At 48.2% G+C, this 23,765-nt stretch overlaps 1 protein-coding gene across 5 annotated transcripts in view; it reads right to left on the bottom strand.

Moving 5' to 3' along the window:
- The window catches only part of RBM44 (RNA binding motif protein 44), a 146,443-nt gene that overhangs the window by 73,375 nt on the left and 49,303 nt on the right, over positions 1-23,765 (bottom strand). For 3 of the 5 annotated variants that reach the window (XM_088449933.1, XM_088449932.1, XM_088449935.1), the window contains 2 exons: positions 17,611-17,671; positions 135-209 (listed from right to left, as the gene is read on the bottom strand). In XM_088449933.1, coding sequence (XP_088306059.1) covers positions 135-138 — 4 coding nt within the window. In that variant the 5' untranslated portion in view covers positions 139-209; positions 17,611-17,671. Of the gene's footprint in view, positions 1-134; positions 210-14,129; positions 14,237-17,610; positions 17,672-21,185; positions 21,259-23,765 lie in introns of all 5 variants that reach the window. The other 2 variants (XM_088449934.1, XM_088449931.1) reach the window with 2 other exon arrangements.

The following is a 23,765-nucleotide window of genomic DNA, read 5'->3' on the forward strand; positions in this document are numbered from 1 at the left end:
TGGCTTATTTAATGGACTTGTTAAAACAAAAAAAAAAGGAGTACCAGATGTGACATGGACTCCTGTAAGCTAGGTGATGGTTCTGGCAACACACATATCAAAAGAAGAACAATGTTGCTTCCTGCCGCACTTACTCATCAACGTCACCCGATTATTAATTATCTGCAGAGATGGGTTGTCTCTTAGAAATTCTTCCAGGCCACCAGATTCTGCAAATGAAAAGACTGGATAATCAGAGATCCAAGATACTTAAAATAGTACTGGAATGGTATTGTAACATTAGGAGGTATATTTACTAAAGTGTGGGATCTAAAGTAGAGTTGTTGCCCATTGCAACCAATCAGATTCTAGGTTTTGTCTTCTAGAAGGTGCCAGATAAATGAGTAGAATCCGATTGGTTGCTAGGAGCAATACTTCCGCTTCTAAAAGCTCATCCCTATAGACGTAAAGAATATATATATATGTTACAGGCAATGTGGGAAATCCAGGCACAATGTCTATAGTTTTTCGGTGAAGTAGGAAATGAAGAAACTGTTACCACTTTGCCTAGGCATTGTGCACAACACCTAAATGCAATTAGGCAAAGTGGTAAAAGTAGAGTTATGGTAAAACTTACACTTGTTAACTCTCTTTCTTCGAAGTCCATAGGATTCAGAGGGAGACAATGGGGTGTAGGTGGGACTTGGAGGACAGGACACCAACAGCAAAGCTTTTTCAATCCCAGGATGCTCCGGTCCTCCCCCCCTATACCCCGGCCAAAGCCTGAGGGCACTTCAGTTTTGTTATCAAGCCCAAGGCATGAGCCGGATAGAAGAGAAGACTGGTACACTGAGTAATAACACGCTCACACAGAAAAGGAAATAAGAGACCAAGAGAATAAACCCATAGAAGCCAGGAGCGTCAGGGCAGGTGCATTGCAGACCCTATGGACTTTGAAGAAAGAGAGTTAACAAGGGTAAGTTTTACCACAACTATCCTTTTCTTCTTGAGGGTCCATAGGGCACCACAGGGAGACACTGGGGATGTTCCAAAGCAGTTGTTCAAGGGCAGGAACGCTCCTGAGCTGAGAGGAGCGCCCAAAGAGAGCATCCTGAGAGGCAATTGTATCAAAGGCATAGAACCTAAGAAAGGTGTGGGCAGTAGACCACGTAGCCCCCTTGCATAGTTGTTCAGCAGAGGCGCCACGGCGGGCTGCAAGCAAGGGACCCACAGAGCGAGCAGAATGAGCAGACACTGTAGCTGGCACAGGCTGGCCAGTCTGCGTGTAAGCCTGTGAATCCATCTGGCAACAGTCTGTTTGTTAGCTGGCCAACCCTTCTTATGGAATCCATATAAGAAGAAGAGGGAGTCAGATTTCCTGATGGTAGTAGTACGGTCCATGTAGATCTTCAGAGCACGAACCACATCCAAAGAAGCCTCACCTGCCGACAGGTCTGTTGATTGAAAGGCCGAACCACAATTTCCTCATTAAGGTGGAAACTAGAAACCACCTTGGGAAGGAAGCCAGGGTGCATTTTAAGAACAGCCCTGTCCTGAGGAAAGATAAAAAAAAAGGGGGAGCGGCATGAAAGCGCCCCTAAATCTGATACCCTACGGGCAGATGCTATAGCCACAAGAAACAGTCTTTGCTGTGAGCCACTTGACATCTACAGATACCAGGGGTTCGAATGGAGGATCATAAAGTGCGTGGAGAACCATTGAAAAATCGCACGGAATTACAGGAGGTACAATGGGGGGGTTGTATACGTACAGAGATGTGCACTTTCCGGGATGTCAAGCCATTAAAGACAGACGGGCCAGGTCCGGATGCAGGCATTGACCCTGAGACTGGTCTGGTTGAAGAGGAAGTTGAAGAGGAGCGTCTATGGAGAGGCTTTGAAGATCGGAGTACCGATGGCGTCTGGGCCAAGCCGGAGCCACCAACAGGACTGTGCCCCCTTCCTGTTTGAACTTCCGAAGGACCCGAGGAAGAAGGGAGACTGTAATGCGTTCACAAATTGAGGTCCCTTGTCCTGGCTTCATACACTGGAAGTTTGTGATTGTGTAGTGAGGCCATGAGGTCCACATCTGGTAGACCCCATGTGTCCACCTGGAGCCGGAAGACTTCAGGATGTAAAGATCACTCCCCTGCATGCATGTCATGACAGCTGAGAAAATCCGATTCCCAATTGGGAATTCCTGGGATGAACACTGCGGAGATGGCTGAGAGATGGCGTTCGGCCCATGTGAGAATGCTGGATACTTTTGCCATCTCTGTCCGACTTTGAGTGCCTCCTTGGTGATTGAGGTAGGCCACTGCCTTGGCGTTGTCGGACTACACATGTACTGGCATGCCGTGAAGAATATCCTGAGCCAGGGTGAGAGCTCTGTAGATGGCTCGGAGTTCCAGGACATTGATAGGCAAGATTACTTTGGATTGGTAGAAGTGCTGGCCGGCCACTGTGCCCCACCCCTGGAGGCTTGCGCTCATGGTTAGGAGTACCCAGTCCCGGGATCACAAAGGGGTGTCCCTTGTTCAAGTGGGATGTCTGTAGCCACCTGGCTAGGGACAGGTGAACCTCCGGTGAGAGGCCCATCATCTGGGATCTAAGCAGATTGCGGAGCCCGTTCCACCTGGAGAGAATCAGTTGTTGTAGGGGCTTGGAGTGAAAGTGAGCGAACTCCACCATGTCGAAGGTGGACATCATGGATCCTAGGGTCTGCATTGCACCCAGTGCTGTAATACCAAGATTTTGTCTGCTGTTAGGAATATTCTCTGAATCTGAGAGTCTAGAAGGGTTCCCAGATGTAACATTCTTTGAGAAGGTGTCAAGGAAGACTTTTTCCAGTTTTTTCCAGTCCGGTAAACACCCGAGGAACTGTAGAAAGGCTAAAAGGCAGAGCTTGAAATTGGTAGAGTTGCTGTAGTATAGCAAACTGGAGATATTGTTGATGAGAAGGCACTATACCATAAAGTCCCCAGGCTCCATAGCCAGGACAATAGAGCATAGATGCCAGGATCGGCCGCTACTCACCTCTGCGCCGGCGTGCTTGGGCTTAGGTATTCAGTTGCTGGGAGTGGAGGTGAGTGGTGACTGAGTATTCTCCCCAGTGTCTGCTAAGGCTTCCGTGCGTGCGACCTGGTTTCCGGGGTGCCGGGCATGGGTGCAGCCATGTTGGTCCATATCACCTGACTAGTCTCTCCCAATGGTAGTCTTGTGGTCACTCAGCTGATCCTCTGATCCAATGATCAGCTACCCAGGGGTATTTAAGACTGACTCCAGGAACAGGAAACTGCTGTTCAACTTCGCTGTTCCATTGAATCTGTGTTACTCCCTGCAGAGTGTTGCTTCAGCCTATTGACAGTTTTCCAGGGTTACCTGTATTAGCTTCCATGCTAATTCTTAGTCTGAGACTTTAGTTCTCTTTCAGAACTCCAGTGATTTATTTTATTTTAACTGTGTCTTGTAGTGTGCTGCTAGCTCTACTGCAGCTTCCCTGTGTTACTGAGGTGTCAGGTTTCCTGCTACTTTCCAGTTAACTCTCAGCTGGATCTATAGCAATCCCCTGTGCCCACTTCTGTCTGTGTCCCTCTGTGCAAATCAGCACCTGAATCTGTTGCAGTTCCCAGTACATTTCCCTGTGTTCTCAAGCAAGTCTGCGACTAGGATCTCTACATTCTCAAGTTTATTTACACTGTTCAAGTATTCCGTTCATCACCAGTGTTCAAGTATTTAGTTAATCTCCAATATTCAACTGATCTCCAGTGTTCCCATATTCAGTTCGTTTCCAATATTCAAGTATATAGTTAATCTCCAGTGCTCAAGTATTCAGTTAATTTCCTGTATTCAGTTCATCTCGTGTACTAGTTACAGTGTCAACCATGTTTCCTCGCCTCTCCCAGGTACCTAGTCAGAGGACCACGACCTGCTCATTCGTGGCGTCGAAACCCACATCCCAATTGGAGGGGTCAGTGGTGAAGACCACAGAGTGGGTTAGACGCTGCGTCTCTGGCTAGGTCTCGCCAACACCTGGGTTTGACCTTTATTGGGGCAACTAGGACTGTCACTTCCCTAGCCATCTGAACAAACCGTCTCACCGTCCTCCACAGAGGAACTCTTGCACCAGATTGTGACAGTAGAGTTTCCACACAAAACCTGGGAACCCTGATAAACTTGTTCAGAGACTTGAGGTTGAGGATAGGCCGATGAGATCAGTTGGGGTTCTGAACTAAGAAGCCAAACAATACGGTGGGCTACCACGGAAGTAGCAGATGCCTTGGAAGCTAGGACACCAGTATCCAAAGCCACCTCTCCTAAATAGGAGGCTGTATCTCTAATGTGAGATATGTAGGACAGCTGTTCCCTCGAAGTATCAGAGAGAAATGTACCTTCTAGGACTTCTGCCCAACTCTCAATGGCTTTTGCCACTCAGGCTGTAGCTCTGGCAAGACGAATAATAGCTCCTGTAAGAGTATAAAGATTTCAGACAAGCTTCAATTCTTTTATCCTGGGTCTCCTTTAAGGAGGTTGCAGTATGGATAGGTAAGGTAGCGTTTTTAACTAGGGGTGTCACGTGAGAATCCACTGCAGGGGGAACTTCCCATTTAGTGCAATCAGAAGCTGGAAAGGCGTAAAAGGAAATTAAGTGTTTAGGCAGCTGAAACCTTTTGAGAGAGGTCTTGCACCTTCTGCCTCCCCAGGTGATAATTCAGAATCTGATAGTTGGGTGGATTTGGAAAATAACACAGCACGCTTAGTAGATTTACTAGGTAAGGGTCTCTCATTTTGCAGCATTTGTTGAAAGGCTGTAGACGTATTCGCCAGAGTCTGTACTGAGGTAGAAAGTACTTCTACCCATGCGGGAGGCAAAGGATTTGCAGGGAGTACCTGTGGTGGCCATCCCATAGGGGGAGCTAACCACAGGGACAGCTAGTTGGTCCGCAATTTTTGCCAGCACCTGTGAAAAGGTAGCCCATGTTGAGTCTGGAGGAGAGGACACCGAGGCTGATAGGCCCGGGACAGTAAAACAAGATGCACAAAGACCATCCTGAATGAGATCCTCTGAAGCTAAGCAGGACTTGCCAAACAACAGAGTAGGAGCAGTAGTCTGCTTGTTGTTCTTGCCTCTGCCAGACATAGCTGTAAGAAAAAATTTCACACACAATCTGGCACAGTGCAGTGAGCAAGTCAGTTGTCTGTGTAATATGGCACAGTGTAGTGCGTAACAGCAATGTATAGTATGTAATAGCCCTCACAAATATAGGGAGATGTGATGTACAATGAACCCTCTATACCTTAGTATGCCAGGGTTATAGTGGAATAAAGAGAAAGATATAAGCTGACAGTTATGGAAAAAAAGGAAACAGACAGCAGCGCTAGCACAAGTCACATACAATGCAGAATATGCAATATAACAGCAGTGGGCACTAAAATCAACAATTCAGACCGCAGTGGCTGGTAGGATATAACACAGCCCTTGGGGGAGGTATACAGGGAGACTGGACCCAGCATTCCCGGAGACCTGAATGCAGAAAATGGCTGCTGTGAATCTCAGAAGGGGCTGAGGGAGGAGCAGCAAGACCACAGTGAAATGGCGCCCTGAGCTGGGGGAAGGGCCGCAGGAAGAGGGCCTTCTCCCCTGTGCTGACATTAACCACCGGGTTCCCTGGCCTTAAATTGTGCCCTGCGCCAGTGCTTGTATTGCCCTGGTGGTCTAGTGGAGTCCCGGAAGAACCAGTGTCCACATCAGCGCCTCCGGTCTGTCTCCAAAGACAGGAGTCAAGACTGCGCATTAGACGCAGGTCCCCACAAGCGGGGATCCGCCCTACCTGTCCCCTTAAGTGCTGGCTGTAGTCTGGGGTTAGGGGAGCCTTGCTAACTAGATTCCCCTCAGAGCCTCGTCGGGAGTACCTAGCCAAGGGCTGGTGTCACGGCGGAGGTGGAGGGGTGATGGAGCAGCAGTGTAGACGTCCAAAGAACTGTCTCGCGCTGCTGCTGCTCGTCAAGTAAAATAAATGAAAGTTAAATCATATAAATAAGCTTGGACTGCTTAATAGCAGCCCGACTGTTGAAACGGTGATCCAGCTCCTGCCGGACACCAACAAAACTGAGTTGCCCTCAGGCTGTGGGCGGGGTTTAGCGGGAAGGACCGGAGGATCCTGGGATTGAAAAATCTTTGCTTTTGGTGTCCGGTTCTCCAAGTCCCACCTACACCCCATTGTCTCCCTGTGGATCCTGAAGAAGAAATGCTTTTTACTTTTCTTCACTTCCTACAATTCAAAATACAATGAGTATGATAGAATTTGAAACAATCCCCTAAAAAATAAAAAAATAGTTTTTTAGTTGAAGTTTAATACAGATAAAATATGAGATATGGTAAGAACTTACCCTTGTTATCTCTATTTCTACGAAGTCCATAGGGTTCCACAGGATACCTTGGGGTATAGGTGTGACGTCAGTCGCTGGGCACCATAGAGTTAAGCTTTTCAGCCTCCCAGGATGCACTAGGGTCCCCCTCCTATACCCCGCCCCCGAGCCAAGGCACCTCAGTTAGTTATCAAGCCATAGGCCGGAGGAGGAGAAGGAAGAGAGAAAAAAGATCTGAATCACATTCTCACCAGAGGGAGACGGAAAACCGGTGACCAGAGCAAAGCCCATCTGCAGCACAGGTGCGACAGGGCGGGAGTCCTGTGGAACCCTATGGACTTCGTAGAAATAGAGATAACAAGGGTAAGTTCTTACCATATCTCATATTTTCTACTTCAGGGTCCATAGGGTATCCACAGGATACCTTGGGGATGTCCCAAAGCAGTATCCTTTAAGGGTGGGGACGCTCCTGTGCAGAAAGGAGAATCCGCCGCCCGAAGGAAGCATCCTGAGAGGCGAAGGTGTCAAACCTGTAATACCTCACGAAGGTATGGACAGAGGACCACGTAGCAGCCTTGCAGATCTGAACTGCCGAGGCACCACGTCGAGCTGCCCACGAAGGACCCACAGACCTAGTGGAATGAGCCTTCAGAGAAGGTGGGACCGGTAGGCCTTCATGAAGATAAGCTTCAGAAATAGCCATACAGATCCAGGCTGCCAAAGTTTGCTTTGAAGCAGGCCAACCCTTTTTACGGAAGCCATAGAGGACAAACAAAGCGTCCGACTTCCTAAACGAAGAAGTGCGGTCAACATAAGTCCTTAAGGCCCGCACAACATCCAAAGAGGCCTCACCCACGGATAGACCCGGTGAGTTAAAAGCCGGAACAACTATTTCCTCGTTAACATGAAACTGGGAAACAACTTTGGGAAGAAACTCGGGCCGAGTGCGGAGCACTGCCCTGTTCCCATGAAAAACCAAGAAAGGGGGTCTACAAGAAAGAGCCCCCAACTCAGAAACACGTCTGGCCGAAGCAATGGCCAGAAGGAAAACAGTCTTAGCTGTTAGCCATTTAAGATCCACTGAGCCCAGTGGTTCAAACGGCGGTCCTTGGAGAGCCCTCAGGACCACAGCCAAATCCCAAGGCGCCACAGGTGGAACAAAGGGCGGCTGAATGCGGAGAACACCCTGCATAAAGGTGCGCACATCCGGGATTGTAGCAATCCTACAGTGAAACCAGACAGATAAGGCCGAAACCTGTACCTTCAAAGAAGCAAGGCGAAGCCCATGATCTAGTCCCGCTTGCAGGAAGGCGAGAATCCGAGACAGACGAAACTCCCGCGGTGTATAACCTCTCGGTCGACACCACTGGAAGAACGTATGCCACACGCGATGGTATATCCTCGCGGAAGACTGTTTACGAGCTCGTAACATGGTACGCACCACAGAGCTGGAAAACCCCCGGGACCTCAGCATGGCCGTCTCAACAGCCACGCCGTCAAAGACAGCCGAGTCAGGTCCGGGTGAAGGCAAGGACCCTGAGACAGAAGGTCCGGTCGTAGCGGCAACCGCAGAGGACTGTCCACGGACAGACCCTGAAGGTCTGAAAACCAGTGCCGTCTGGGCCACGCGGGAGCTATCAACAGGAGCGTCCCTCCTTCCTGTTTGAATTTCCGGATTACTCGTGGAAGAAGGGAGACCGGAGGGAACAGGTATGCGAACCGGAACGTCCACCGGACGGACAGAGCATCCACCAGAGACGCCCCTTCGTCTCTTGTGCGAGACCCGTACACCGGCAACTTGTTGTTGTGCCGGGACGCCATGAGGTCGATTTCTGGAAGACCCCACCTGTCCATCAGTAGTTGAAAAACGTCCGGGTGCAGGGACCATTCCCCCGGATGAACGTCTTGGCGACTTAGAAAGTCCGCCTCCCAATTTAGCACTCCCGGGATGAAGACCGCTGATATGGCCGGAAGATTGCGCTCCGCCCAAAGCAGGATCTGAGAGACCTCTACGAGAGCTGCCCGACTGCGAGTTCCTCCTTGCCTGTTTATGTAGGCCACGGTGGTAGCGTTGTCCGACTGGACCTGCACCGGGCGACCCTGGAGAAACCGCTGTGCCTGCTGGAGAGCATTGAAGACCGCACGGAGTTCCAAGATATTTATTGGAAGCTCCGCTTCTGTCGGCGTCCACCTGCCCTGGAACAAGTGTGGACCCGAAACTGCTCCCCAGCCCCGAAGACTGGCGTCCGTTGTCAACAGGACCCAATTTGGAACCCAGAACGGACGTCCCTTGTTGAGGTGCGTCGTCTGTAACCACCACGCAAGGGACAGGTGAACCTCCGGGGTGAGCACAATCGTCTGGGACTTCAGAGACTGAGGCAGCCCGTTCCACTTGGACAGGATCAGGTGCTGCAGAGGTCTGGAGTGAAACTGGGCGTATTCCACCATGTCGAACACCGACACCATGGAGCCCAGTAACCTCATCGCCGAGTGTAAGGACACCCGGCGGCTGTGCAGGCAACTGTGCACCCTTGACTGTAAAGCAGAGATCTTGTCCTCCGTCACGAAGATCCTTTGCTGTCCCGAGTCCAATAATGCTCCAAGATGCAGAATCTTCCGAGACGGGATTAGAGTGGACTTCAGCCAGTTGATTAGCCAGCCGTGCCGCTGCAGCAGTGCAATGGTCAGGTCCAAGTGGCGTAACAGGAGCTCTGGAGATCCTGCCACCAATAACAGGTCGTCCAAATACGGCAACATGCGGACTCCCTGCAGCTACAGAGAAGCCGCCATGACCGCCATCACCTTGGTGAAAACACGTGGTGCTGTTGCCAGGCCAAAAGGTAACGCCCGAAACTGGAAGTGGTCGCTGCGGATTGCAAACCTGAGGAACTGTTGATGGCGCAAAAGAATAGGGACATGCAGGTAAGCGTCCTGTATGTCCAATGACACCATGTAGTCCCCAGGTTCCAGCGCCAGAATGATGGACCGTAGGGTCTCCATCCGAAACTTCGGGACCCGCAAAGACTTGTTGAGTGCTTTGAGGTTGAGAATCGGACGATATGACCCATTGGGTTTCTGTACCAAAAATAGATTTGAATAGAAACCCTGGCCCCTCTGGGAGAATGGAACAGGCACTATAACACCAGACTGGAGCATAGTGTGCAATACCTTCCGCAGCTCCGTAGCCTTGTTCCGGTCTGATGGTAGACCCGTGGTGAAGAAGCGAGCCGGGGGTCTGTGCCGGAAGGAGAGGGCGTATCCGTGGGAAACCACCTCCAGAACCCAAGTGTCTGTCGTAGTGGTCGACCAACACTGGGCGAACTGTAGCAGGCGGCCTCCCACCCTGGGATCCCCCAAAGGGAGGCCCGGACCGTCAGGCCGCAGGCTTGTCATCTGGCTTGGGGGCCGGACGTCTGGTACTCCATGCCTGCTTCCGGGGCTTGACCGATTTCTTAGGGCCAGCCTGTCGAAGAAACGACTGTGGTTTGGGCCTGCCCTGGGCCCTAGATGACCGAAAGGACGATGGTCCAGAACCAGAAGGAGCAGCGGCCGACGGGAGACAAGCAGATTTGGCTGCTGCCAGCGTGGCCACAATCTTATCCAGATCCGGACCGAAGAGAACTTCTCCGGTAAACGGCAACGCTTCCAGACCTTTCTTGGAATCTGCGTCCGCCTTCCAGGATCGCAGCCACAAGGTGCGACGAGCAGCTACCGCTGCTGAAGAAATTCTAGACACCAGAGTACTAATGTCTAGAGCCGCCTCGTTGATGTAGGTGGCCGAATCACGGAGATTGCCAATCAACTCCGCCTGTTCGGCCGGACAGTCGGATTCAAAAGAAGCCTCTAATGAATCCGCCCAGCGCTCCATCGCTCTGGCAACCCAGCAAATGGCCATAGCCGGCCGTGCTGCCCCCCCTGCAAGGGAATAAGCGGACTTCAGGCAGATTTCTACCTTGCGGTCCGTAGCATCCTTAAGGGAGGACATGGATGGCATCGGCAATGTGGCACTACGGACAAGACGGGTCACGTGAGAATCCACCTGTGGAGGGGATTCCCACTTAGCAAAATAATTATCCGCGAACGGATAAGCCACCGCCAGGCGTCTCTGCGGCTGGTATCGCTTGCCAGGCTGTTTCCACGCCTCCTCTAAATGGTCCACCAACTGACCCGAAAGAGGAAAGACTGTGGCATCGCCCTTCACATCTTTGAAAAAGGCATACTTAGATTTAGCCGCTGGGGGAACTTCGTCCTCAATCACCAAGGCTGTGCGGACCGCCCGAATAAGTCCAGGAATATATACTTTGGACTTAGCATCAGCGTCCTTAGTATGGAGAGGTTCCTGATCGTAAGGATCTAGAATCTCCCCATCATCAGACGTCCCTTCGTCATCCTCATAAGGAGCGGACCGAGACGCCACCGGCCTTTTATGAGGCCGCATCACAGACTCCCCTTGCAACACATCCGACAAGTGCTGTACAGAACTCGTCAGGGAGTTAACCCACGCTGGCTCCTGAGAACTAGGGAGCGGGGAAATAGGGAGACTGTGGGGTACCACCAATTGTCGTGGGAACCCCTGCATGGGTGACGACACCACAGACTGCTGGGACAAACCCATCGGAGTAAACGCGGGTTGCGGAGCTAACTGGCCCACTAAAGCTGTTAACGCCTGAGCGAAACAAGCCCAGGGCGGCTCCTGTACCGGTGCTGTAACCGTAATAGGCCGCGCCATGGACAAACACTGCCGGCAAAGGCCCTCCGCGCTACCCTCCCCCTCCGCTAACGGTACTTTGCACGTGGTACACTGTAGCCGGAGGGGAAAATCACTTTCAGACATGATGGCACCACGTATGTGACCTCTCTCACCAATTAAGTATTAAATAGGCGAGAGACCACCCTGCAGCACCGCACCGCAAGGGCTTTAGCAGAAAGAACAGGGACAGTAATAAAGCTGACAGTTTAGAGAAGAAAAGTTACAGGCAGCGCTAGCACAGTCACATACAATGCAGAGAAATAACAATTCCTGCACTAACAGCGCTGATCACTCAACTACACAGACACAGGGCCTGGTAGGACACAGCGCTGCATACACAGACCTGAGCCACAGCGGAGGAGAGGTATGCGGGGGGACCCAGACCACGATGCTTCCGTCCAGCGCTTCCAGCAGCGTTCACCATGCGTTCTGGAGAAGATGGCCGCCGAGGAGCAGAGAGGAGGCTGGCCTGGGGGAGGAGCGCTGCCACAGGACCAGTCGGCAGCATGCAGAGAGGGCTGTGTGCAGCGGGGGAGGCGCCGGCTGTGAGACAGGGAAGGCGCGCTCCCCTGGCATGCATTTAACCCCTGGGACGCCGCAGCGCTACCGCTCTGCTGCGGTCCGCTGTCCCAGGGGGTAGTGGAAAGCGCAGGTTGGTCGCCTGGCTCCACGCTGCAGCCAGTCCCCAGGGAGCCCCCTGCCTGGGGACTTAGGACCATGTGACCAGCGGGGACCCACCGCGGGACCCCGCTGCTTACCTTTGTCCCCCTTGGATCCGGCCATGGTCCGGAACATCTGGGGTCACCGCTAGCTGTGACCCCAGATGCTCACCAGCATCCCCGGATCGGTACCGGCGTTCTGGTACCGGCGGGGGTGTAGGGAAGACAGCATGGACGTCAGGACTGACTGTCCATGCTGTACATCCAGATGTGCAGCCACAGCTGCACTGAAGAAAGCTTCAGGGGCTCTTCTAGCCCCCACTCCGACAGGTGCACCCGACGCCGGCCGGGCACCAAACTAAACTGAGGTGCCTTGGCTCGGGGGCGGGGTATAGGAGGGGGACCCTAGTGCATCCTGGGAGGCTGAAAAGCTTAACTCTATGGTGCCCAGCGACTGACGTCACACCTATACCCCAAGGTATCCTGTGGATACCCTATGGACCCTGAAGTAGAAAGTTTATTACAGATTGACGTTTAATACTTTTTAAATACGTTTAATGCAGGGGTCAAGAAACTTTACCTTTTACCTCAAAATATATTTAGATACGCAGACGTTACCCCCTCGATTTGAAAGAAAGGAAATCCTATAGTAATGCCCCTATATAATGCCCCAGTAGTAGTGCCCCCATAGTTATGCCCCTGTAGCAGTGCCCCCATAGTTATGCCCCTGTAGTGCCGCTTGTACAAAAAAAAAAAAACACTTACCTTAATCACCGTTCCTGCATCCGCCGCCGTCCTGTCCGCCTGCTCCTCAGAACTATGGGGGAGACGTCAAGGTGTCTCTTCCATAGTGCGCATGGGGAGAGCCGGAAGCTGGAGTTCAGAAGAGAACTCCAGCCTCCGGCAAATGCGGCGCTGCAGGGAAGGAGCCGGGCGCCCGCTGGTAATAACATCTCAGCGGGCGCCTGGCTTAGCGCCTCCCTGCCGCTGGAGGTCACTGGCGCCGGGTGCAGCGGTGCACCCGGTTCACGTGCACCTCCAGCCCTGCATCCATTACCCCCAGGAATTTCAGTTTTACCCCATGTGGGGTAATTTACCCCTGTTCCCTGACCACTGGTTTAATGGCTATATTGCATTTTCAAACACCCCAACAAAACACAATGACATTTTTAATTTAAACACAATAAAAATTTTGGTTTTAAACACCTCAACAAAACAAGAAAGATATTTTAGTACTTACTGTTAAATCTCTATCTCAGAGTCCATCTGGGGGACACTTCTAGACCATGGGGTATAATGAGAGTTGAGGAAATAGAACTTAATAGGTAAACTTTTTGGGGTATATAAGCTCCTCCCCTCCAACCCCTTCCCAATGGAATTAAATAAGCCTCAAGGATAGGTTGAAGACCTAAGGCCAGAACTGAATCCTTCTCATACACACAACCCAATAAGGAAGGGACAGAAGTGTCTCCTAATTGGACTCTGAGAAAGAGATTTAACAATAAGTACCAACAATATCATTTTCTCCTTCATCCATCTGGGGGACACTTTTAGACCATAGGGATATAAAAAAAGCTGCCCCTAGGGTAGAGTATGTTCAGCCTTTGCTGAATCCAATAATTTACGTCCAAAGGAAGCATCCTTGGGCGCATAATCCCGAATCTATGAACCCTGTAAATATATGAACCAAGGCACATGTAACTGCTCTACATAACTGTTCCGTGGGAGCTCTAAGCTGTGCCACCCACGAAATATCAACGGAGCGAGTCGATGCAGCTGAGATTCTAACTGCAATAAATTGTTCAGCCCCCTCATAGCCTACGTCTGTTAAATCTGTGGCCATAATCCTTGGCTTTAGCCTACCTGGAAACTGGCCAACGTCTTTCTTAGGGGGAGATTCAATTAATTGTGCTAGCAGCTGCCAGTGCCAGGCACCTGACAGTGCAATCCATTTGGAGGGTGTGCTCGTTTCTGTAGTGCCATTTGGAGGATTTTGGGGTTCCTCCAGGTGAGTTGGCTCTCAATTTAGATACATTAATGTATGTGCTATTATAATGTTGCCTAACAGTATGCAATTATATGACCCAAAGTGGTTGCTATTGTCACGTAGTGTATAGGGACCCCCAGAACAGAGAAGCCTTGACGCAGCCTCGTGGCTTATACATATCTTTGCAAATACTGTATATGTAAAGCTGAGAGTAAAGCTGTAGTATTCAAATCGCATTGATGGTCCTTTGCAGAGTGCTGGGGGGAACATTTTTCCCTTTTCTTGTCCACAGTGCATAAAAGGCCAGTTTATATTACATTTAATTATAATAAAATAACAGAGAAACAGGGTTTATCAGGAGAAACTAGCAATGCAGAACTCGATACCTTTTATAATTTTTCTCTCTTTGGCAGTAAGCAGTATATACCACCCCAGAATCTCTTTTCCATCAACTTCAATGGGATTGTGTTTTTTCAATAATTCGACCACCTGTCTTTAGGCACATAGAGAAAGGTCTCAGAGATCTACATCACTATATATAATATATATCACTATAACCATCTAGATATAAATGGGACATATAGCAAGTAAGTTGAACTTACACCCTGCAGAAAGCTCCTACAGAAGTCTTATAAGTGCTGCAGACCTCAGTCCCCATTATTATCAATGGGGACGACGATCTGACCCCTATGCTCCAAACTCTGAGGAACTTGGCCCTGTAGGTTCACGTCTCAGAAGGAGTAAACAGCTTTAAGCCTATGGAGGCAATCTTGCAAGAGAGGAATACGGAAACTGACACTGTGCGCACTTCGCAGGGTTCCCTAGAGGAGTCTTTCACAAATGTGAGACTCCTCCAATATTCTGGAGAAGTAACTCACAAGGAAAGAAATGATTGCTACCACTGTTCCTGCAAGTTAACTTTAGTAAACAGAGGGGATATTTTCATTCAAAATAGACACTTAATAAACACAGCACTGCTATGTTAATTAATACTTAGGCCACTAAGTGCTAACATATTTTTTAGAAAATAGATTAAAAATAAGATTACTTAATAAAATAGGTGACCTCACTGTAAATTGACAGCTACAATCTTGATCCTAAAAAAAAAATAATAAAAAAAAAAAAATAAAAAAAATGCTTTGCAATATATTAAATGGTAAAATCGCATGCTAAATGTATTAGTGCATATATAGATATATATATAGTTTGGTGCAGTGTTCTCACGTTCAGCAATAAGGACCCGCCATTTTGAACTCACAGCCGTGAGGGTGGTGGCGGGGAATTACCATCTCATTCTGCTATTTGGGGATACTTTGTCATCTTTTACCATTGTAAGCAAAACAAAAATCTTAATACTTATGTATTCTTTTTCTATTGAAAAAAAACCTGTCATTTTATTAATATAGTTATATGTAGCGTTCCCGCTAGCCTTCCGCGTCCTGCCCTATTTCTGAAGGGCCACAGAGTCCCGCGGGTGGGGAAAACAGCAGAGCAGCGGTCACCGCCCGTTAACGATGCCGGGCGCATTCGCCCAGCATCCATTCACGGTGACCGCGGCGCTTGGGGACTGCACAGCATGTCCGTAAGTGCCGGGCGCGCACCCCAAGATTCACGAAAAGGGGTCATATCCTAAAGACACACCCCCTTTTCATTGCCCACGACCCCTTTCGCGCGCAGAAGTGCCCTAGCTATAGGTCTAGGTCCAGCGCCCTGCCTGCTGCCGGACCTAGAGTGAACTACATATGGGACGGTTTGTTGGGTAAATTCTTGGTGAGAGGGTATTATCCTATAGGAAAAGCATTGGGGATATCAAGCCCTTCAGAACAACTATCATGGGGACTCAAGTCAATAAAGGTCACTGCTAAAGTGATCATTCATCTAGTGTAAAATTTTATAGCGCCCTCTAATTTGTTAGTGCTTTTTGTATATATGTATGTGTGTGTGTATATCACAATGTAATAATGTAGATAAAATCAAATAAAATGAAAAACAGAATAAATGTAAAAAATGTATTGAAATTAATAGTTTAAAAGCACAAAATGACAGTAGAGTCACATATAATGTTTATAGTCTTTTTAGTATTATTTGGGCTCCAGCTGGTGTATAGTCGCAGAGCGTGCTTGGAGATCTTTCCCTATCTGGTGCGCGTTATTCAGACAGATGCTCTGGTCCTTCTCAGTCAATCCAGTGGCTAACTTCTCTGTTGCAGCCGCCTCCGCGGGCAGTGATGACTTCCGACGCCGCGACACTCCATGTATTGCTGGCTATGGCATTGCTTCAACCAACCCGTTTTGTAGCACCCGGCTACTTTGTCCAGGTGCTGCAAAATGCTTTGGATGAAGCAACCGGGGAGGACTGGAGCATCCGTCTAAAAAAATGCGCACCAGGTAAGTATAGGAAAAGATCTCCCAGCACAGTGACCTGGCAGGGGGCCCTTCGGGGAGAGCTGGCTGTACTGTGCAGAGAAGCTGACAGTGTTCGCCTACTTTTGTAAAAATCATTCAGTTGGATAAAAGCGTCCAACTTTCCTCCTACACTAAAACCATAGTCAGACAATTAGTTGGGAAAAATCAAACACATTTGATTTTTTTAACTAACTAGTTGGGCGACCAGGGTTTTTATTTACCATTTTCCTGGGCGTGGGAGCAAGCTAAACGATTAGAGTTTGCTCCCACAAACTGCCCGATTGTTGCTCAAACCAGCCAACTAGTTTCATTCTCATATATTGCCAGATTTACAGAGCATTTCCAAATAGTCAGACTATGGGGATTCATCAAATTAAGACGCTGTACATATTTCTCACTGTTACCTAAGCATCAGATAATACAATCCTAAATGGTCTTTATGTTGTAAATCTCTGCTTTTTATTTGAAACTGTATTTTTGCAATGTATTGTATGACAGATTGTAACCAAGTACCCTGTTATTTGGGAAGTAAATCAGCTTATCTGTGGTCTATAGGTACAGTAAGCCAGTGAGAGAACCTTTACATCCACCTCAGGCGTGCCCCAACATTTGGTTCTCAGCGGTGAGTTATTATAATCCCTTGGATTTGATATCATAACCTATTAATTTTCAGTAATAATTTATTTCCGTGACCTACATTATTCATTTTTACCTCTACACAGGTGCACAGAAAAATGTTGGCATACTTTCTCTCCTACAGTACAGTATGTCATTTTACACCACGTTTATTTACACAAGGCTGCTCCCTACCTTTGGAATGCTCTCCCTCTCCCCATCAGACTCTCCACCTCTCTACAAATCTTCAAACGGGCTCTCAAGACCCACTACTTCATCAAGGCCTTCCAGCACTCATCCTAACCCACCTCATGCTCTTTCCTTCCCATCTTCCCCTTCTGTGTCACGCCTGTCTGTCTGTGCCCCTCCCCTTAGAATGTAAGCTCTCACGAGCAGGGACCTCTTCCCTCATGTGCTTCTCTTTACATTTTCTTCTACTCTCTACTCCCCATTAGGGCACCTAACACGGGACCACCAATTCCCGGCAGATTATTGTGAGTGCTTTAATCACTATTTCAGCAATGTATATAAGTTGTGTCCTTGTCCTGTACTGTATGTTACTTGTTTCTTGTTCACCTTTTAGTTCTATGTACTATGTAAAGCGCTGCGGAACACTTGTGGCGCCATATAAATAAAGGATAATAATAATAATAGTAATAATAATTCTACTATTATTATTCAAGTCCTTTTTACAGCATAGGAATTAATATAAAGGCAACATAGTGAAACAACACTAACTAGGGACAAATGAATCATGTCAACAAGAAATCAGGTTCTGGTGAATGAAACACATCCCACTATATTAATAATCAAGGGATGAAGAGTCAGGAATGAACACTATTAATACCTGTTAAGAGAGAATTTCTTCTTCAGTATGCAATCTTCACACGTGCCCTCACCGTATAGGCCTTAAGAGAAAAACAGGAATGTAAACATGCAAAGACAAAAGAAATATACATACATATACACATTCACTTTGCAGTATTTTTCTTTTGGAAATGTGAAAGCTGTCACCCCTAGAGGTAAATTAAATTCCCCTCACATTGACGTGATATGCCGTTCCCGAAAAGCACATTTGCGTCTGCCGGCCCGTAGAGGTGCGATGTTGGCACTAGCGTAATTGCCCACATGCCGAATTGAATTCCCCAATAAATTGAAGTGACAAATATAAGTTTGTCTAAATGTGTCACCTCCAGTACAAAGTAAGTTTTATTAAATGTATTTTCTATAAAATATGGGAACTCTTATGGTATAGAAGCTGGATATAAATATCCTAAAACAAGTTGGGAAGATACCAGGTCTAAATCATCCACTTGTGACCACTTCTCGTCAGTGGGCTATGCGTGATGCCTATTCCAGCAAAACTCCAATGCATAGACTACCCCAAAAATGACAAGTTCCTCTATATACAGCACAACTCTGTAAAAACCATGTCCCGGGGCTTGGTCCCTCACTTTAAACACAGTTCAATTTCTCATGTTCCCAAGACTAGTCCAGGAACACCTCACCTCCCCCCCCCGGGACTGAGCTACTACTAGTTTAACACCTGACATGCATTTATCTTCCCCTGAGACTCTGGTTTCAGCTGACTGGGGCTTTCTGTTTTAGTGGTGGAAGAGTATACCACAGACCACCAGCTTATGGGAACAAGACCCTAACAACCATCACCAGAGGTGGACTGGACCGCATTAAGCATACGACAGTTCTAACTGGGCCGGACACGGCCAGTGCCCCCCTCAGTGGATTCACAGCCCGGCCTGGTTCCCACCGCCCCAATGAGAGCTCAGCTTATTATATAGGGTGGGATAAATGTCTGGAGAGGAGTTGCTGCGCATGACCACTTGCAGCAGTTCCTCCCATGAGCCCAAGGTGATGGCTGTCTGGTTGCTGGTCTGTGGGGTGGCCGAGTTGCTGTGATCCTCGGGCTCCCACAATTGCAAGCAGGAGATAAAGTACCAGCCTGCGGGTGAAGGTCCAGTACACTAGTGAGAGCAGCAACTGGGGCTGGAAGGAGGACGGGGTGCATGAGAAAAAGCAATGCTTGTTGGCATATCTGTACCTATAACTTCCAGGCACAGGAACATTGCATAGCAGTCTAATGTTTGTGTTTAAATGTGAACCAATATATTGCTCATTAGGGATGGACATCTGGAAGCCAAGCAGCATCGAATGGTTCCAGGCTTCCGACATCAAATCACACAATGCGATGGCTAATAGCCATCGAATCATAACCATTTGATGGTATAACCATAGTTGGTTTTAGTAGGCACATACACAGAAGAATTTAGAGCTTCACGCATGCGCACATTAGCTGAGCTCCACTTCAAGCAGTCAGCAGCTGCACAGAAGCAAGCCAGCCATTGGATGGGCTTCGAAAACAGCATCGGTTGACTGGCAAACATCTAATTGAGGGTACCTCCACTTTATCAGTAACACTGATTATTGCTAATCAGCTTCCAACCCTACTTTGCGGAGCTTCGCAAATTACTCCTTATAGTCCTGCATCACAGGACAAGAGGTAAGGGACAGCTGGTTTGGTCTGTAAGAGAATTAATGATTTCAATAATTGGGATTTCAGTGTCTTGGGGAATTGCTCACACTGCACACCAGCAAAGCAGTTAGAATAAGGAGGGCGTCAATGGTTTTGTTTTACTTTTTTTCCCTTAAGATAGGGGTGCAAAAAAAGTGCATTTAAATTTTTTTATATTTTGTGCAAAGGTCGCGGAGACCACAAAGGGTGCCAGTTTTTCGGGTACTGTCCAGCCATACCACCCATGAGCCGCAATGTCCAGCGGGAGGGGTGGGGGTAGAACTCTCACTGTTGCTCTGCATAGTTAGAGCTGCAGGTGAATAGATACTGTGCGTTGGCATCTACACAGTCTGGGGGAGGGAGGGCCTGGGGGCAGCCCTACATCTCTGGGAGTGTTGGACAGGCTGCCAGAGCAGATGAAAATAGGGTAGTGCTGCGAGGCTACGCCCCCTCCCATGAGGCAATGCTTCTATTGAACTCACGTATGTAGGGACTCAGGTATGACAAATGTGTTCTAATTTTGTAAAAAGAAGCACAGGCTGCACCTCCTGCAGCATCAATATAAGCGACAGTACGATGAGGATATCATTATACCTCAGTCTTAATATAGCCAGCTACAATGGCCCCCACAAAGAGAAACCGCTCATGAACATTCCTCCCCACATATTCCCATCTCCCTTCCAATATGCACACATACCTCCCCAGGTGCTGATGCTATTATTTTCCAATTTCAATTTGACACCCCAGTCATGTGATTTCATATCATTAGAAATTGGTAATGTATCCTGTCCCATCACCAGACCCCCACCTCCATTAAGGCTGCTTCCAAAAATGTTCTGGCCTGGTTTTCCATTGCAATCTGCCCCAGCCCATAACCCACATGACAACTAAGTAAAAAATAAGAAACCTACCTAACTCACTCCCTGCAAGATAAACTATAGCTGCCTATACTAGAGCAAAACATACAAAGCATGGTAAACAAAGCAACAAATTAACGTATACATAGAGTAGGCATAGAGATGTGTGGTGATCTCGGGGGGGGACGGGGGACACACCATTAGCTTTGGGCGCTCGCTGGGTGGGTACAAAGCTATAAAATAGTTGCTCCGATCAGGTGCGAGTGCCCATATTTCCCCTCAAACCGTCTTGAGGAGGCAAGCAGAAATGTGCGAAAAGTCGCCGTTTGGATGACAAAACTGCCGTGCAGCCAATAACTTAAGATGGATTTATGCATTTGGGTGTGAGAAGCACGATAAGTAATGGGCGCCTGCAGGAACAACAATTGAATAGCTCCGTTGGCAGCCTATTTCGTTTGGATGCGCAAAGTAACAGTTGCATTCCCCCCTCATACATTATTGCTGCAGTCATGCCCATCTCAGCGTGCCAGGTCCCGTGCGACTCTGCTTGCACAAAAGCTTCTTTTTTGCTGGAAAATGCATTTTAGCCACAATGTGATGCGACTAAGACTCACCATGAGACTGCACAGATTAGTCTGAAATGCAACACTTGTGCCGTTGTATTTCATATACTGATTCAGTTGCACACACAGATATACAAGTGTTGCATATAAAATTAATCAGCAAAATTTGCTGGCAGCTTACTCACGCCAGGCGTCTCATGCCACATAGCATATTGAGGCTAAATGTATAAGGACAAATCTGTAGTTACCTAACGGCTGAGTTATGCCGGGTACAGACTTAGCCGTCGGCTCGCTTACACACTTACCGACCAATATGTCTGGCCACAGGAACTGATAGTGACATCATTGTTGGCAGTTCCTGTGGCCGTCATATGGGTTGGACGGTTGTCCGTGTACACAGGCAGATGTGCACGATATATCTGAAAAAGGTATTGCATCTGCCGTCTTGCACTGCCGACACAATATACATTACCTGTGAATGACGTTTACAGAGGTGTCTGGAGTACACACTGGTCGACAGCCGGGATATAAAAATTGTTTGACAGCTGTAAGAACGATATATCGCATTAGTGAGCGTAAGGGGAGAGATGAAACAAGAGAGAGCCATGCTGGCGAAAGCTTACACTCTAATAGGGAAGATGGAGTCATAGGGGTAAAGGAGAGAGAACAGAAAATATGAGATAGAGGAGGGAGTACTGGATTAGGCAGAGATCTGGTAGGCTAGGCTGCAGAAGTGGATTTTGAGGGAACATTTGAAGCATTTGATGTAGGGGGAGAGTCTGACAGAAAATGGGAGAGCATTCTATAAGGTAGGCGAAGAACGGAAGCAGTCTTGGAGGCAGGAGTGGGAGGTGGCAATCTGCGGAGAAGAGAAGCTGAACAGAGAGGGCAGGAGGAAATGTGGAGGGAAACAAAGTTATAGATGTAAGAGGAAAAGGAAAGTTAAAGAGTTTTGCAAGTGAGGGTGAGGAGTTTAAACTGGATCCTTTAGGGGATAGGGATCCGGTGGAGGGATTGGCAGAGAGGGGAGGTGGAGGCCGAGAAGTGTGAAAGAAAGATCAGTCTGGCAAAAATGTAAAGGAGAGATTTAAGACCAAAGAGGCAGATGAGGGGGGAAGACCAGAGAGAAAGTGGTTGCAGCAATGAATTTGAGAGTTGATTATGGAACGGTAGCATCTAGGGGAGCAAGGGGCACATTCTAGCAATGTTTTGGAGATGGAATCAGAAGGATTAGGTAGGAGACTGAATGAATGATGTCCAAGAACTGGACTTGATGAACGAAGATGGTTTTGTTGATACAGAGATGGGTAGGTTGTGGAAACAAGAAGGATGGAAGACAAATGGCTCAATCTTGGATATGTTAAGCTTGAGAAAGCGCTGAGACATCCAAGCGGAGATAGCAGATAAGAGGGGGGCATTTCAATTGTTGTGTGGGCAGCAATGATTAAAGGGCGCCCAGTGTTGCAATACAATTGTTCTGGGCGCCCATTAATTATCGCGGTCTTCACACCCTATTAGACCTGGTTTAGCCGTGTCAAACTGCTAAACCCTTCTAAAGTCCACCCTAACCAAGGGTTTGTCGCACATTTTTCCTTGCATCCTCCTGAGGGCATGAGCAGAAATGCGGGTGCCGGCGGCTGTCGCCTCTGAACGTAGCAACAATTAATTTGTTCCCGCAGGAGCCCCTTAAAAAAAAAAAATAGCCGCCGAAAAAAAACAATCGATTCACCCCAAAACAGTTTAAAATGCGTGATTTGAGGAAAGAGGAAGGTCAGGAGACCACCAGTAGATTTGGGTGTCATCAGCATCAAGATGGTACGGATACAGTATAAGCTGGAGAGAACTTAAAGTATACATATTTTAACATTGTGGCAATAATTATAAAGCTCTATTATAAACATGGGTACAACAATGTCAACAAAAAGAAAAAGCAGTGCTTGGTGATTATAAATGATCATTATGTGCCCATTTCTACCATTATAACCACACAATTAGATGGAATATGAAACCCTTTATTAAAACCAACCCCAAAAATAACCACAGTGAAAATCAAATCGGGTCAGTTGTCGGTATTTTCATAAATCTAGTATGAAGAGGAGTTATTGGTTTCTCTGGTTATTTTTTTTTACTTTTTTGCAGTAATAAGGTCCCAGTGACCATTGAAACGGATCCATCATTCAGGTGAATGGCTCAATGCTAAAGAGTTAGAGCTCTCCCCACCTGGCCATTCACATGGGCAAATCGAAGAGTGACCCGGTCACCTGGTTCTTGGACATGTAGCTTGTATGACAAATCCCATACATGCTTGTTGCAGTCTCTCCCTCTGCTCAATGGCGTCACCCAGCTCTCCTCTAAAAACAGCTCCAACTGTCACCCCCCCTCCAACTGCTCTTTTTTCTTTTTTTATTAAAAAGTCAACTTTATTTAAAATAACACTGGGGTAGACGTATTATAGCGGCACGGATCGAAGCAGGACGCACTACCGATGAGATGTATGAACATCTCAACTGCCGGAGTGGGGGGGGGGGGAGTGTTAACTCCCCCCTCTGGCGATCCCTGCCTGAGTACACTGCGCATCAGCCTAGTGTCTCCCTTCCCGGCTGGCTCCAAATAGCATGCACGGTCAATCTCGCAAAGCATATCGAGATCTCGCGGGCAGCCCGGGCCAGCAGCCATGGTGTCCCTGCTGTGGTGTCAGGGCAATGACAGCTGCAGCTGTCGATATAGATAACTGCAGCTGTCAGGATGGCCAGTGCCACTGACCGTTCATACATTGCCCTGCACATCGGTGCTTCTCTCTTTTTAGATTGCAGCACCGATAATGACATGAGCCCCTGTCATTTATCACAGGACCCCTCTATAACACATGGGGGAGAAGCGGTATCAGTGCACAGAACGTGTGCTTATACCACTTCTTCCCCATATCGCCCCTTCATACATATGCCCCACTGGCCTCTAAGCCCTTCTCCAAAATGGTTTACGCTGAGTGGGAGTCACTGGCCACGAAATTGCCTGTAAAATTATAGTTCGCTATGGCAGTGTATTATCAGTG

Source organism: Taudactylus pleione, unplaced genomic scaffold (genome assembly GCF_031769625.1).
Source record: "Taudactylus pleione unplaced genomic scaffold, aTauple2 ptg000500l, whole genome shotgun sequence".
Lineage (NCBI taxonomy): Eukaryota > Metazoa > Chordata > Amphibia > Anura > Myobatrachidae > Taudactylus > Taudactylus pleione.